The 17,207-nt window shown below is 46.6% G+C and overlaps 1 protein-coding gene across 4 annotated transcripts in view; it reads right to left on the reverse strand.

Moving 5' to 3' along the window:
• Positions 1 to 17,207, reverse strand: part of LOC121566751 (cGMP-dependent 3',5'-cyclic phosphodiesterase-like) — a 246,512-nt gene that overhangs the window by 37,558 nt on the left and 191,747 nt on the right. For all 4 annotated transcript variants that reach the window (XM_045213851.1, XM_045213853.1, XM_045213852.1 and 1 more), the window contains one exon: positions 2,460 to 2,549. In XM_045213851.1, coding sequence (XP_045069786.1) covers positions 2,460 to 2,549 — 90 coding nt within the window. The remainder of the gene's footprint in view (positions 1 to 2,459; positions 2,550 to 17,207) is intronic.

Consider the following 17,207-nt stretch of genomic DNA (forward strand, 5'->3'; position numbering starts at 1 on the left):
AACATCTAATCGAGGGAATGTAAAGATGCAACAACTAGAATGGGTTGCTAATATGTATAGAATTGTGCCTTTTGCTTCTGGACAACGAAAGAAAGTCGATATGAAAACCAACAGAACAAGAGAGAAATGCTGGTTTCAATGGCATGAGGAAGTCTTAAAATATAAAATAATTCCCTACAGTTTGAAGCAAGGGAAGACATGCCTCGTAATAGGCTTTGAAGTAAAACTTCCAGGTTTCAAACAATGAAGAATATCTCTATTTTCACACACGATTGCATGTAGAAATATTGCACAATGACAGGGCTTATAAGAACTCATGTTTGAAGAGCTGTGAGTGTGAGCTCTCTCTGCGCGACAGGTGAAATGTGACGTTTGAGAAACATGGATGAAAGTCTAATTCTGACATGAGACTGTGAGAGCTAGTTGGATATTCCGCTAGGGTGCAGTATGCATATAAATATATAAATAAATAAATATAAATATATATATAATAAATAGCCTAAAATAGGCAGAAATACACGCACAGCAATTTAATTCCACAAAATTATGTAAATTAACCTACAGATCGATAAGCATGTATTTTTGGCGGCTAACCAACTTACGGTTAACTGATAACATCACTAGAGATGATGACTAATGTGTGCTTATAATAGGCCATATCAGCTATTCATTTTGTTAAATTATTTGGTCAGAAGGGCCCCTGGAGAAAGCCCCGCCCCCTCTGACCCTAGCTCTGCCCCTGGCACTCATACTGAACATACACACTTACAGTGAATTCAGAAAGTATTCAGACCCCTTGAACTTTTCCACATTTTGTTACGTTACAGCCTTATTCTAAAATTGATTAAATACAAAAAAATCCTCATCAATCTACACATAATACCCCATAATGACGAACTGAAAACAGGTTTGTAGACATTTTTGCCAATGTATTACAAATAAATAACTTAAATACCTTATTTATATAAGTATTTAGATCCTTTGCTATGAGACTCGAAATTGAGCTCAGATGCATCCTGTTTCCATTGATCATCCTTGAAATGATTCTACAACTTCATTGGTCCACCTGTGGTAAATTCAATTGATTGGACATGATTTGGAAAGGCACACACCTGTCTATATAAGGTTGCACAGTTGACAGTGCATGTCAGAGCAAAAAACCAAGCCATGAGGTAGAAGGAATGTCCGTAGAGCTCCGAGACAGGATTGTGTCGAGGCACAGATCTGGGGAAGGGTACCAAAAAATGTCTGCAGCATTGAAGGTTCCCAAGAACACAGTGGCCTCCATCATTCTTAAATGGAAGAAGTTTGGTATCACCAACACTCTTCCTAGAGCTGGCCGCCCAGCCAAACTGAGAAATCGGGGGAGAAGGGCCTTGGTCAGGGAGGTGACCAAGAACCCGATGGTCACTGACAGAGCTCCAGAGTTCCTCTGTGGAGATGGGAGAACCTTCCAGAAGGACAACCATCTCTGCAGCACTCCACCAATCAGGCCTTCATGGTAGAGTGGCCAGATGGAAGCCACTCCTCAGTAAAAGGCACATGACAGCCCGCTTGGGGTTTGCCAAAAGGCACCTAAAGGACTCTCAGACCATGAGAAAGAAGATTCTCTGGTCTGATGAAACCAAGATTGAACTCTTTAGCCTGAATGCCAAGCGTCACGTCTGGAGGAAACCTCAGACTGGAGCGAAGGTTCACCTTCCAACAGGACAACGACCCTAAGCACACAGCCAAGACAATGCAGGAGTGGCTTCGGGACAAGTCTCTGAATGTCTTTGAGTGGCCCAGTCAGAGCCCGGACTTGAACCCGATCGAACATCTCTGGAGAGACCGGAAAATAGCTGTGCAGCGACGCTCCCCATCCAACCTGACAGAGCTTCAGAGAATCTGCAGAGAAGAATGGGAGAAACTCCCCAAATACAGGTGTGCCAAGCTTGTAGTGTCATACCCAAGAAGACTCGAGGCTGTAATCGCTGCCAAAGGTGCTTCAGCAAAGTACTGAGTAAATGTGATATTTCAGTTTTTTACTTTTAATCATTTCTAAAAACCTGTTTTTGCTTTGTCATTATGGGGTATTGTGTGTGGATTGATGAGAAAACCCCCCAGATTTAATAAATTTTAGAATAAGGCTGTAATACAATGTGTAAAATGTCAAGGGGTCTGAATACTTTCTGAATGCACTGTACGTGGTGGCAGGTAGCTTAGTGGTTAAGAGCGTTGTGCCAGTAACCGAAAGGTCGCTGGTTCTAATCCCCGAGCCGACCAGGTAAAATATCTGTTGATGTGCCCTTGAGCAAGGCACTTAACCCTATTTGCTCCTGTAAGTCGCTCTGGATAAGAGCATCTGCTAAATGACGTAAATGTATGTATAATTGACAACACCCTGGTGCAGTTTTGAGGAATGGCTGCTTGACCCCTCCCAAAAAACTACACTACCCAGCAGCCCTGTGTGTACTTACCACGCCGGGCAGTAGCCCCTGTACGGTCTCTCTGAGAGCATCTCGGAGTGAGCGCACGTCAACAACTGCTGCCAGCCGCAGTAAAGCATCCTGGGAGGAAACAGAAACAACAAGAGTTACACATAGAAACAGCAGAACGCTTTTTCAATCAATCAATCAATCAAATGTATTTATAAAGCCCTTTTTACATCAGCAGATGTCACAAAGTGCTATACAGAAACCCAGCTTAAAACCCCAAACAGCAAGCAATGCAGACGTACACGACACCATACAGTTTATATGAGGGAACAGAGACACCATACAGTTTATATGAGGGAACAGAGACACTATACAGTTTATATGAGGGAACAGAGACACTATACAGTTTATATGAGGGAACAGAGACACTATACAGTTTATATGAGGGAACAGAGACACTATACAGTTTATATGAGGGAACAGAAGAGAGTGTCATGTAAAGACAGCCAGTGTGACAGCCATATGTAGTGGCAAAACTGATGAACCAGCGTGTGTGTGTGTGTGTGTGTGTGTGTGTGTGTGTGTGTGTGTGTGGGACTGACTTTAAGTGGCACATCCCTTGGAGACACACACACACACACTCACACTCAGTGGGTGTGTGATTGGCTGAAGAATAAACAGGAGGAATCAATCACCTCCTATTGATCTGCAAACCAATTTACTAAAATAGAGTAGAGTGGACAGCTAACACACTGAAACACACACACACACACACACGCACATGCATGCTCACACACTCACACCTACATCAAAGCAGAATCAACTGGACTGCCCACATACACACATTTTCTCTAAAGCTCCATTGACTGTGCTTCTTTTAAAGCGTAGCTGCCCCTCAGCCCTGACCTCCCTCAAGCTGCATCATGCTTTAGGGAGAGGGGCTGGGGTTTTAGGGAGAGGGGCTGGGGTTTTAGGGAGAGGGATGGGGTTTTAGGGAGAGGGGATGGGGGATGGGGTTTTAGGGAGAGGGATGGGGTTTTAGGGAGAGGGATGGGGTTTTAGGGAGAGGGATGGGGTTTTAGGGAGAGGGATGGGGTTTTAGGGAGAGGGGCTGGGTTTTAGGGAGAGGGATGGGGTTTTAGGGAGAGGGATGGGGTTTTAGGGAGAGGGGCTGGGGTTTTAGGGAGAGGGGATGGGGTTTTAGGGAGAGGGATGGGGTTTTAGGGAGAGGGGCTGGGGTTTTAGGGAGAGGGGTGAGGAATCATTAAGAACACCTACTCTTTCAATGACATAGACTGACCAGGTGGTTCCAGGTGAAAGCTATGATCCCTTATTGATGTCACTTGTTATATCCACTTCAATCAGTGTAGATGGAGGGGAGGAGACAGGGTAAATAAGGATTTTTAAACCAATTGAGACATGGATTGTGTATGTAGGCCATTCAGAGGGTGAATGGGCAAGACAAAAATGTAAGTGCCTTTGAACGGGGTATGGTAGTAGGTGCCAGGCACACCGGTTTGTGTTAAGAACTGCAAGGCTGCTGGGTTTTTCATGCTCTACAGTGTCCCATGTGTATCAAGAATGGTCCACCACCCAAAGGACATCCAGCCAACTTGACACAACTGGGAAGGTTTGGAGTCAACATGGGCCAGGATCCCTGGGGAACGCTTTCGATACCTTGTAGAGTCCATGCCTCGATGAATTGAGGCTGTTCGGAGGGCAAAAGGGGGTGCAACTCAATATTAGGAAGGTGCTCCTAATGTTTGGTAAACTCAGTGTAGATGTGAAAGCAAGAATGACAAACTCTAATAATCGCTATGACAACATGATATTGTGACAGGTATGGAATGCAACAATACTGTGAGTGAGTGGATGGCTTCATGTTGAACATACATGACCGTAACTCTTAACTAGTGTAGTATAGAGGTGAAAAGATATGTGACTGTAACTCTGGTGTAGTATAGAGGTGAAAAGATATGTGATTGTAACTCTGGTGCAGTATACATTTTTACATTTTAGCAGACGCTCTTATCCAAAGCGACTTACAGTAAGTGAGTGCATTCATTTTCAAACTGGCCCCCGTGGGAATTGAACCCACAACCCTGGCGTTGCAAGCGCCATGCTCTACCAACTGAGCTACAAGGGGCCTTAGAGAGGTGAAAATATACATGACTGTAACTCTGGTGCAGTATAGAGGTGAAAATATACATGACTGTAACTCTGGTGCAGTATAGAGGTGAAAATATACGTGACTGTAACTCTGGTGTAGTATAGAGGTGAAGAGATACAGTGGGGGAAAAAAGTATTTAGTCAGCCACCAATTGTGCAAGTTCTCCAACTTAAAAAGATGAGAGAGGTCTGTAATTTTCATCATAGGTACACGTCAACTATGACAGACAAATTGAGAGAAAAAACATCCAGAAAATCACATTGTAGGATTTTTTATGAATTTATTTGCAAATTATGGTGGAAAATAAGTATTTGGTCACCTACAAACAAGCAAGATTTCTGGCTCTCACAGACCTGTAACTTCTTCTTTAAGAGGCTCCTCTGTCCTCCACTCGTTACCTGTATTAATGGCACCTGTTTGAACTTGTTATCAGTATAAAAGACACCTGTGCACAACCTCAAACAGTCACACTCCGAACTCCACTATGGCCAAGACCAAAGAGCTGTCAAAGGACACCAGAAACAAAATTGTAGACCTGCACCAGGCTGGGAAGACTGAATCTGCAATAGGTAAGCAGCTTGGTTTGAAGAAATCAACTGTGGGAGCAATTAGTAGGAAATGGAAGACATACAAGACCACTGATAATCTCCCTCGATCTGGGGCTCCACGCAAGATCTCACCCCGTGGGGTCAAAATGATCACAAGAACGGTGAGCAAAAATCCCAGAACCACACGGGGGGACCTAGTGAATGACCTGAAGAGAGCTGGGACCAAAGTAACAAAGCCTACCATCAGTAACACACTACGCCGCCAGGGACTCAAATCCTGCAGTGCCAGACGTGTCCCCCTGCTTAAGCCAGTACATGTCCAGGCCCGTCTGAAGTTTGCTAGAGTGCATTTGGATGATCCAGAAGAGGATTGGGAGAATGTCATATGGTCAGATGAAACCAAAATAGAACTACCATCAGTAACACACTACGTGGCCAGGGACTCAAATCCTGCAGTGCCAGACGTGTCCCCCTGCTTAAGCCAGTACATGTCCAGGCCCGTCTGAAGTTTGCTAGAGTGCATTTGGATGATCCAGAAGAGGATTGGGAGAATGTCATATGGTCAGATGAAACCAAAATAGAACTTTTTGGTAAAAACTCAACTCGTCGTGTTTGGAGGACAAAGAATGCTGAGTTCCATCCAAAGAACACCATACCTACTGTGAAGCATGGGGATGGAAACATCATGCTTTGGGGCTGTTTTTTCTGCAAAGGGACCAGGACGACTGATCCGTGTAAAGGAAAGAATGAATGGGGCCATGTATCGTGAGATTTTGAGTGAAAACCTCCTTCCATCAGCAAGGGCATTGAAGATGAAACGTGGCTGGGTCTTTCAGCATGACAATGATCCCAAACACACCGCCCAGGCAACGAAGGAGTGGCTTCGTAAGAAGCATTTCAAGGTCCTGGAGTGGCCTAGCCAGTCTCCAGATCTCAACCCCATAGAAAATCTTTGGAGGGAGTTGAAAGTCCGTGTTGCCCAGCGACAGCCCCAAAACATCACTGCTCTAGAGGAGATCTGCATGGAGGAATGGGCCAAAATACCAGCAACAGTGTGTGAAAACCTTGTGAAGACTTACAGAAAACGTTTGACCTGTGTCATTGCCAACAAAGGGTATATAACAAAGTATTGAGAAACTTTTGTTATTGACCAAATACATATTTTCCATCATAATTTGCAAATAAATTCATAAAAAATCCTACAATGTGATTTTCACCACGGGGTGAGATCTTGCGTGGAGCCCCAGATCGAAGGAGATTATCAGTGGTCTTGTATGTCTTCCATTTCCTAATAATTGCTCCCACAGTTGATTTCTTCAATCCAAGCTGCTTACCTATTGCAGATTCAGTCTTCCCAGCCTGGTGCAGGTCTACCATTTTGTTTCTGGTGTCCTTTGACAGCTCTTTGGTCTTGGCCATAGTGGAGTTCGGAGTGTGACTGTTTGAGGTTGTGGACAGGTGTCTTTTATACTGATAACAAGTTCAAACAGGTGCCATTAATGCAGGTAACGAGTGGAGGACAGAGGAGCCTCTTAAAGAAGAAGTTACAGGTCTGTGAGAGCCAGAAATCTTGCTTGTTTGTAGGTGACCAAATACTTATTTTCCACCATAATTTGCAAATAAATTCATTAAAAATCCTACAATGTGATTTTCTGGAATTTGTTTCTCTCAATTTGTCTGTCATAGTTGACGTGTACCTATGATGAAAATTACAGGCCTCTCTCATCTTTTTAAGTGGGAGAACTTGCACAATTGGTGGCTGACTAAATACTTTTTTTCCCCACTGTATATTACTGTAACTCTGGTGCAGTATAGAGGTGAAAAGATACATTACTGTAACTCTGGTGCAGTTTAGAGGTGAAAATATACATTACTGTAACTCTGGTGCAGTTTAGAGGTGAAAATATACATTACTGTAACTCTGGTGCAGTTTAGAGGTGAAAATATACATTACTGTAACTCTGGTGCAGTTTAGAGGTGAAAATATACATTAGTGTAACTCTGGTGCAGTTTAGAGGTGAAGAGATGAATGTAGTTCTACAGTACTGGGGTTCACACTCTACAGGCTGACTAGGCAGTAGTGATACTTATTATTATTATTCTGTCAAAAGAGAGAGAACGGTGGAGGAAAAGAGAGGGAGAAAGATAAACACAGATAGAGAGAAAGAGAGAAGAGGGAGTAGAGAGTTATGTTGTGTTTAATTATTCTGATCACTGGCGCCCTTTAAATGTCAAGAGCACTCAGTGTGATTACTATAGCTCAATGAGAGGGTGACAGGGTCTGCACCGAGAGAGAGAGAGAGAGACAAGGACAGGGAGAGGGAGAGGGCGAACGGGAGGAATGGGAAGAAGGAGGGAGGGGAAAGAGAGAGAGAGGGAGAGATTCGAGAGGGGAGGTAGAGATGGTTAAATAAGGTAGGAAAGAAGGAGGGAAGAAAAGGAGAAGAGGTGAGAGAGGAGAAGGGAGAGAACTAGGGAAAGAAGTGTCAGCTGGTCCTGAGGCTCAGAACACCTGCTCTACAAATCACTACTCCAACCAAATGATAACGCATTAATTCCACTAGCTTCCCTATAGTAGATGTGTGAAGCGTCCATATCTGTATGCATCAAATCACATTTTATATGTTACATTCTTTGTAAACAACAGGTGTAGACTAACAGTGAAATGCTTGAAGTGCATGTGTATGTGTGTGTAGGGGAGAAAGAGAAGAAGCTGTATATATCCATAAATGATAGTACTTTAAAAATTGATTTTAGTTGTCCCACAATGCAACAGCAGAGTCAGAGATCAAATGCTGCCATTTTAGTTAGTCAGATTACCCAAAGCTCTGAGAGTTTAACATTAAAGATGTATTGTGTGTGTGCGTGCTTGCTTGCATGCGTGCGTGTGTGTGTGTGTTACTGCTGAGCAATTACTGCTTTTTGAGGTCGGGTTGGTTCGATTATAAAAAAATAATCACGGTTTTCACCTTCCATAAAAAAAACAAAACATGAAACGCATTTATGAAATAATGACATTTCAATGATTGTAGAGCTTTTTAATGGAAAATCCAAAGCCAAAAATAGTGAACATTCAATTGCCAAAACAATGAAAATATTCCATTATCGCTGTCAGTGTAACGATCCCGGCAGTCTGAGTCGGGTCCTGTCTGTGGACTAGTTTTTCTGCTCGTGATCTCCAGTTTCCCGAGGGTTCTGGAACGCTCCGGGGAGCTCTCTTGATTTCCGCACCTGCATCCCATCAGCAATCTGCACACCTGGTCCTGATCATCACCCTTCTTAGGCTCTGGCCTAACATCCATTCCCTGCCGGATCGTTAGCCATGAACAGTAGGTTTACCAGAGTATCAGTCTTAGAGCTTCTAGCGTTAGTTTTGTTGTTTTGCACCTTGTTGGTTTGTTGTTTACTTACCTCCGTTTTGTTCCATCTGCAGTCACTCGTCCGGAACCTTCATCCAACCTCTGCCTGGTGGTCGGCGGCTGCCGAGCCATGATTGGATCAACCACTGCACCCCCAACAACTAATCAACGCCGCCCGCTCTGTTCCCTGGATTATTCAGCATCACTCTTGAATTTGTAAATAAACACTCACCTTCGTTTCAACTTACCTTGTCCTGGTCTGCTTCTGGGTTCTGGCTTTGTAACTCGTGACAGAACGATCCGGCCAGTAATGAACCCAGCGGACCTGGACTCTGTTCGCCATGCCATTTCCCATCAGGAGAAGATGTTGGGACAACATAGCACGGCACTACAGGAGATAGCGTTGTCAGTTCGGAACCTTTCTACCGGTCTGACGGAGGTCCAGAACCAGCGCAAGTTTCCGGTGGAGGATCCACTACCGGTTTCACCCATCTCGCCTGCCGCGTCTGGAGCTGTGTCCTTCCGTGAGCCCAAGGTTCCGACGCCGGATAAATATGAGGGGGAGCTGGGAAGATGCCGTTCTTTCCTTATGCAGTGTGGGTTAGTGTTCGATCTACAGCCCTACTCTTATGCCACAGACAAGGCTAGGATAGCCTTTGTGATTGAGTTGCTGCGTGGTCGAGCGCTGGAGTGGGCTTCAGCCGTTTGGGAAACGACAAGACCCCTGCATGGCTTCATACCAGGGGTTCACGGCCGAGATGAGGAAGCTCTTCGACCATTCCGTCCGAGGGAGGGACGCAGCTAGGCGCCTGTTTTCGCTTCACCAAGGAACTCGTAGCGTGGCCGACTTCGTGATCGAGTTCAAGACGTTGGCTGTGGAGAGTGGGTGGAATGAGGAGTCTCTGCAAGCGGCCTTTTACCAGGGTCTGTCGGAGCAGCTCAAGGATGAGTTGATCTCCTATCCGGAGCCTAGTGACCTGGACAGCTTGGTAGCCTTGTCTATTCGGGTGGATAATCGAGTCCGAGAGCGAAGGAGGGAGAAGCAATGGGGTCCGTCCAATCGATCAGCTTCTCAGTTCCCAGTCGGGTCGGGTGGTGGACCAGAACACGTCGATCATTCTCCACCACAAAGGATTAGTGGAGAGGTCCTCTCCCGATTCTGAACCCATGCAAGTGGGGCGGCACGGGTTAACCAAGGAGGAGCGTCAACATAGACGTAAGACCAACTGCTGCCTCTACTGTGGTAGCTCGGGACATTACATCTCCACTTGTTCCCGGCGGTCGTCAAACTGCCCGGCTCGCTAAAGTTGGGAGGACTTTTAGCGAGCCAGTTTCAACCTCTCAGTACCTCTGTCAGACCCCGTTTCCCGGCTACCCTTGTGAACAGGAATCAGAGCTTAGCGATTAACGCTTTTATCGATTCAGGTGCCGATGGAAGCTTTCTTGATGCCGAGTTGGTGGAACAGCTGGGGCTTTCCAAGGAGCAATTGCCGGAAGCCATTGAAGCGACCACTCTGAACGGCAGTAGTCTGGCACGTATCACGATGAGGACTGAACCGGTTAAGATGCTGTTGTCGGGGAATCATTCGGAGATGATTTCATTCTTCATTCTGCCGTCTTCCCATGTTCCTCTGGTCCTTGGATACCCCTGGCTGAAGGAACACAATCCCACGTTCGATTGGGTGACGGGCAAGGTAACGAGTTGGAGCCTTGATTGTCATGCTAACTGTCTCAAGACTGCCTGTCCCCATTCGGTTCCCAGTCAGGTGATTGAGGCTAAACCCCCAGATTTGTCCCTGGTTCCCGAGACATATCACGATTTGGGGGAAGTGTTCAGTAAGCAGAAGGCTCTGTCACTCCCTCCCCACCGACCATATGATTGTGCCATCAACCTGTTCCCTGGAGCTGTCTACCCCAAGGGAAGGTTATACAGTATCTCCCGCCCTGAACGTGAGGCTTTGGAGACCTACATCAAGGAGTCCCTAGCTGCTGGTCTCGTTCGTCCCTCGTCATCACCCCTGGGGGCAGGGATTCTTCTTTGTGGGTAAGAAGGATGGCTCTCTTCGACCGTGTATTGATTATCGGGGGTTGAATGACATCACGGTCAAGAACAAGTATCCCCTGCCCTTGATGAGTTCTGCCTTCGACTCCTTACAGGGTGCTACGGTGTTCACCAAGCTAGACCTACGCAATGCGTATCACATGGTCCGGATCAGAGAGGGAGACGAGTGGTTGACGGGTTTCAATACACCGATGGGTCACTCGAGTATCAGGTGATGCCGTTTGGACTGACCAATGCTCCAGCGGTATTCCAGAGTATGGTGAACGGCGTCCTGAGAGATATGATCGGTCTCTTTGTGTTTGTTTACCTGGATGACATTCTGATCTTCTCGAAGGAACCTTCCGACCACGTCCAGCATGTCCGGCAGGTTCTGCAGCGATTGTTGGAGAATCGCATGTTCGTGAAGGCCGAGAAGTGCGAGTTTCACGCCCACACGACATCCTTTCTCGGGTACATCATCTCCAGGGGAGAGATTAGGATGGACCAGGAGAAGGTTAGAGCGGTTCTGGAATGGGCCCAGCCCGGTACGAGATTGCAGCTCCAGAGATTTTTGGGGTTTGCGAATTTCTACCGCAGATTCATCCGGGATTACAGCCGGGTGGCCGCTCCGTTAACGGCCTTGACTTCCAGTATCAGGAGCTTCAAGTGGAATCCGGAGGCGGATCGAGCGTTTCTGGATTTGAAGAGGCGATTCACCAACGCACCGATTCTCTCTCAACCGGACACGGCCCGTCAGTTCGTCGTTGAAGTGGACCGCGTCTGATGTGGGAGTTGGCGCCATCCTGTCGCAGCGATGCTCCACGGACAGTAAACTCCATCCCTGCGCCTACTACTCTCGTCGCCTTTCGCCTGCGGAGAGGAATTACGATGTGGGTAACCGGGAGCTTCTCGCGGTGAAACTTGCCTTGGAGGAGTGGCGCCACTGGTTGGAGGGGCGGAGCAGCCGTTTATTGTCTGGACTGACCACAAGAATCTTGCTTACGTGCAATCGGCTAGACGTCTCAACTCCCGTCAGGCCAGGTGGTCGTTGTTTTTCGGACGATTCAATTTTTCCCTGACGTTCCGACCTGGATCTAAGAACGGCAAGGCGGACGCCTTGTCTCGGATGTTCTCCAAGACGGAGGAGAGTGGGTCCAAGACCGAGACAATTCTCCCCCCGGAACTGCGTCGTGGGAGCTGTTAGGTGGAAGATTGAGGAGGAGGTGATGGCGGCTCTTCGGACGCAGCCCGGTCCCGGTAACGGTCCACCCGGTCGGTTGTTTGTGCCTGAGTCGGTTCGTCCTGCGGTCCTCAAATGGTCCCACGCCAGCAAGATGGCTTGTCGCCCTGGCGTGGCTCGGACGATGGCGTTTCTTCGCAGACGTTTTTGGTGGCCTGCCATGGCCGAGGATACTCGGGGGTTATGTTGCTGCCTGTCCAGTGTGTGCGCAGAATAAGAGTACCAATCGGCCCAGCTCTGGACTACTTCACCCCCTTCCTATTCCCCGGCGACCATGGTCGCATCTGGCCCTGGACTTTGTCACTGGGTTGCCCGCTTCTGAGGGGAACACGGTCGTTCTGACTATCGTGGACAGATTCAGCAAGTTCGCCCACTTTGTGCCAATTGCCAAGCTTCCCTCTGCCTCGGAGACGTCCGAGATCCTGGTTAGGGGAGGTTTTCAGGGTCCACGGGTTGCCCAGTGATATCGTTTCCGACCGTGGCCCCTCAGTTTACCTCTGCTGTCTGGAAGTCCTTCTGTTTGGCCATTGGAGCTACAGTCAGTCTCACATCTGGTTTTCACCCCCAATCTAATGGTCAGGCGGAGAGAGCCAACCAGAAGATGGAATCCACGCTACGCTGCCTGGCCTCTTCCAACCCCACCTCCTGGGTCTCTCAGTTGCCTTGGGTTGAGTATGCCCACAATACTCTCCCTACATCTGCCACTGGGATGTCTCCCTTCCAGTGCCTGTATGGCTACCAACCTCCCTTGTTCCCTTCTCAGGAGAAGGAGCTCTCAGTGCCTTCAGTTCAGGCCCATATTCGTCGTTGCCACCGGACCTGGCATCGGGCCAGAAAGGCACTCCTTAGAGTTTCGGACCGGTATCAGCTCCAGGCGAATCGTCGCCGGATCCCCGCTCCCACCTACACCATCGGAGATAGGGTCTGGTTGGCCACACGGGATCTTCCTTTACGGACTGAGTCTAGGAAGTTGTTACCGAAGTTCATTGGTCCGTTTGTGGTGGAGAAGGTGATCAATCCGGTGGCAGTTCGACTCAAACTCCCGAGGACGCTCAGAGTCCATCCCACCTTTCATGTCTCCTGCCTCAAGCCTGTTTTCCTCAGTCCTCTGTTGCCTCCTCCGCCTCCTCCTCCTCCTCCTCGGATGATCGGAGGTGGTCCTGCCTACACGGTGCGACGATCATGGATTCCAGGCAGGCGGGGCCGGGGTTTCCAGTATCTCGTGGACTGGGAGGGGTATGGTCCTGAAGAGAGGAGTTGGATTCCGCGGCGACAGATCCTAGATGCTGACCTCATCCGTGACTTCTACCGCCTCCATCCTGGCGCTCCGGGGAGTCCGCCCGGTGGCGTTCGGTCGGAGGGGGGGTACTGTAACGATCCCGGCAGTCTGAGTCGGGTCCTGTCTGTGGACTAGTTTTTCTGCTCGTGATCTCCAGTTTCCCGAGGGTTCTGGAACGCTCCGGGGAGCTCTCTTGATTTCCGCACCTGCATCCCATCAGCAATCTGCACACCTGGTCCTGATCATCACCCTTCTTAGGCTCTGGCCTAACATCCATTCCCTGCCGGATCGTTAGCCATGAACAGTAGGTTTACCAGAGTATCAGTCTTAGAGCTTCTAGCGTTAGTTTTGTTGTTTTGCACCTTGTTGGTTTGTTGTTTACTTACCTCCGTTTTGTTCCATCTGCAGTCACTCGTCCGGAACCTTCATCCAACCTCTGCCTGGTGGTCGGCGGCTGCCGAGCCATGATTGGATCAACCACTGCACCCCCAACAACTAATCAACGCCGCCCGCTCTGTTCCCTGGATTATTCAGCATCACTCTTGAATTTGTAAATAAACACTCACCTTCGTTTCAACTTACCTTGTCCTGGTCTGCTTCTGGGTTCTGGCTTTGTAACTCGTGACAGTCAGGTCCACATTGGGCAGACATCAATAGAAAATAAGGAAATTACTATGAAATAAAATATTTCAGTTGTGTATATTACTTAGTTTTTATTTGATGACTTTATTATTTTTAATTCCTTAAAGTCATCATCTCATCTCTACTCAGGCAGTAGCAGCCAGACAGACAGACATCTCTGTTCTCCTCATACTGTACTGTCTTTAGTCATACTATTTAGCTAGCCTGCCTAAGTATGCTGCAGAGCTGTTTGACCAAATCATTTTCCTAGTTTCAGGAACTCTCTCTGTCCCTCTTGTCGTTGTGTTGTGCACCTTCCTCTCTCATGTAGTCTATGTGGTCTGTGGGTATCTAACCTAATGTAGCAGGCGTAAAAGTGTATCCGTCCAGAGATCTGTATATAATGACGAGTTGCTCATGTCTCCGCCCTAACAATGGGAGTCGGGCCAAAGTCGGGAAGGCAGGCGATAAGCTTAGGAAGAAAATAAACCCATAGAAACGCAATTTACTTATTTTGGACAGATTTTGTAGAGAGTGAAACCTCTCGCTTCGCCTTTTCCTCTCTGACCCGTCTCTGTCCGAGACGGAAAAAAACAGGCACAATGGATTATGGTCATTGTAGTTAATTACCACGTTTCTGTGCTGAACTAGGTTGAATATTTGCTTAATGAAAATTACACTACGTTGGGCTGACAAAAAAAACGAACTAAATGGAATTCAAGTATTTGAATCGAAGTCGGTCAATTAGTTGTTTAATAACTGAAACAAATATTAAATGTTGGTTAATCGCTCAGCACTAGTGCACGGGCATTACTATAGCGGATGATACTATAGCAGGTTCATGACGAGGAATGATGCAATAGAAAAATGAAAACTTAGAGCAGTTACCTGACATTTACTGAACCCAATATCCCCCCCCCCCGAAGTAAACACACACAAACCGTCATGCCCACATACACACACACAGTGGCGCGCACACACCAACCGTCATGCCCACATACACACACACAGTGGCGCGCACACACATATAGACCCATATTTCTCTCTCACATGCACACACATAGACACACATACACATATATTTACATATATTTAGACAAGCAGCAGGCTGCTGTACCTCAGGGAGACAAACACAGGAACAGGTTATGTATTGAAGGGCAGTTCTAACACTACAGAACAGCATGTCTCCCTCAGCCACTAGGCTTTGAGCAGCTTATTACATATGATTAGATAGTATTAGATATGATGAAATATGATCACTCAATCAACCTGTAAGAAACCCTCTGTAATAAACCGGGATCTATGCCTGCCTGTGTGTGTGTGTGTGTGTGTGTGTGTGACTGTGTGTGTGTGTGTGTGTGTGTGTGTGTGTGTGTAACTGTGTATGCGTGCTCGACTGCGTGTGTGTGTTTGTTGCTTTGCATATGGTTGGATTCAACAGAAGGCTCTCCATGTCTGGTGATCTTAATGAACCTTGTACGTTCCCCACTGTAACGCTCCCTCACCCAGAACATAGTCATCAACATAACACCTTCATTACCATAACACCCTCATTACCATTACCCCTGCATTACCATAACACCCTCATTACCACAACACCACAATTTCCATAACACCCTCAGTACCATAACACAACATTACCATCACACACTCATTACCATAACACACTCATTACCATAACACTGTCATTCCACAGGGAAAGAAATGTCAGATGAATATGTTGTGATACTTAAAAGTGCATTTAAGGTACACTCTCTTTCTTTAAACACAAACACACACAAACAAAAATGTACGTTGAGCAGAGTGGGCTGGTTGGCGATGCTGTGGTCCTGGCTGTTATTCCAACAGCGCCGCGTCTCCAGTAGCACACACATACACTGGAGACACATGCACTGTAGAATACAGCCAGACCTGAGAGACCAGCGAAACACTCACGCACGCACGCACACACACACACAAACACACACACACACACAGACGCACACACGCACTCACGCACACACTAGTGAGGCGCGGGTTGACAACAGTTATATCCGTGTGGCGGGTGGGTTTAGGGTCATTCAATATTGTGTGGCTGAAGGGCGGGTGGGTGGCAGGCGGGTTGAATAAAGAGAAACAATACCTTTAAAAAATGTATAGTCTACATTGAGGTTTTTCTTTCAATATTTTAGTCTATCTGGTATTAGGGAATAAGGACCCATTTACTTTTTCCACATTTTGTTACTTTACAGGCTATTCTAAAATTGATTAAGTAGTTTTTTCCCCCCTCATCAATCTACACACACACAACACCCCATAATGACAAAGCAAAAAAATGGTTGCAAATTTATAAAAAATTAAACACTGAAATGTCACATATTCATAAGTATTCAGACCCTCGAGGACATTCAGAGACTTTTTCGAAACCACTCCTGCGTTGTCTTGGCTGTGTGCTTAGGGTTGTTGTCCTGTTGGAAGGTGAACCTTCGCCCCAGTCTGAGGTCCTGAGCAGGTTTTCATCAAAGATCTCTCTGTACTTTGCTCCGTTCATATTTCCCTATATCCTGACTAGTCTCCCAGTCCTGCACCTGAAAAACATCCCCACAGCATGATGCTGCCACCACCATGCTTCACTGTAGGGATGGTGCCAGGTTTCCTCCAAACGTGACACTTGGCATTCAGGCCAAAGAGTTCAAACTTGGTTTCATCAGACCAGAGAATCTTGTTTCTCATGGTCTGAGAGTCTTTAGGTGCCTTTTGGCAAACTCCAAGCGGGCTGTCATGTGCCTTTTACTGACGAGGGGCTTCCATCTGGCTACTCTACCATAAAGGTCTGATTGGTGGAGTGCTACATAGATGGTTGTCCTTCTGGAAGGTTCTCCCATCTCCACAGTGGAACTCATTTTTTTTTTTTTTTTTACCTTTATTTAACTAGGCAAGTCAGTTAAGAACAAATTCTTATTTACAATGACGGCCTTTTTATTTTTTATACATTTGCAAACATTTCAAAAAAACTGTTTTCGCTTTGTCATTCTGGGTTATTGTGTGTATATTGACAAGGATTTGTATTTATTTAATCAATTTTAGAATAAGGCTGTAACGTAACAAAATGTGGAAAAAGTCAAGGGGTCTGAATACTTTCCTAATGCTCTGTATGACTAAGAGCGTTTAACTGTAAGCGCGCCAAAAGCCTAAACAGCCAATTGCCAAGTAATGCTTAAAAAGTTAACATCAATCTTCGGAGGCAAACATGACGAAGTTTAATTCAATAAGACAAAAGCTGCAAAAGGAGAGTTGAAAATAAAAAGAAGGGAGGACCAGAAAAGTAATGTTTGGAAAATATTTGGTGAAGTGGTAAAAGAGGATGATAGCAGTGCCAGGCTATGTTATGCGTGATGATGTGAGGCGCGATACAAATTAGAAGTCACAAGACAGACTTCAAATAGGCCTATGGCACGTCAAGGGAACTGTAGCCTACTGTTTAGATCACGTGTTGTTTAGATGGGTTAAATGGAAACTGAAATCTAGACGACTAACCAGAATAACCTACTGT

Source organism: Coregonus clupeaformis, chromosome 5, assembly GCF_020615455.1.
Source record: "Coregonus clupeaformis isolate EN_2021a chromosome 5, ASM2061545v1, whole genome shotgun sequence".
NCBI classification, from domain to species: Eukaryota; Metazoa; Chordata; class Actinopteri; order Salmoniformes; family Salmonidae; genus Coregonus; species Coregonus clupeaformis.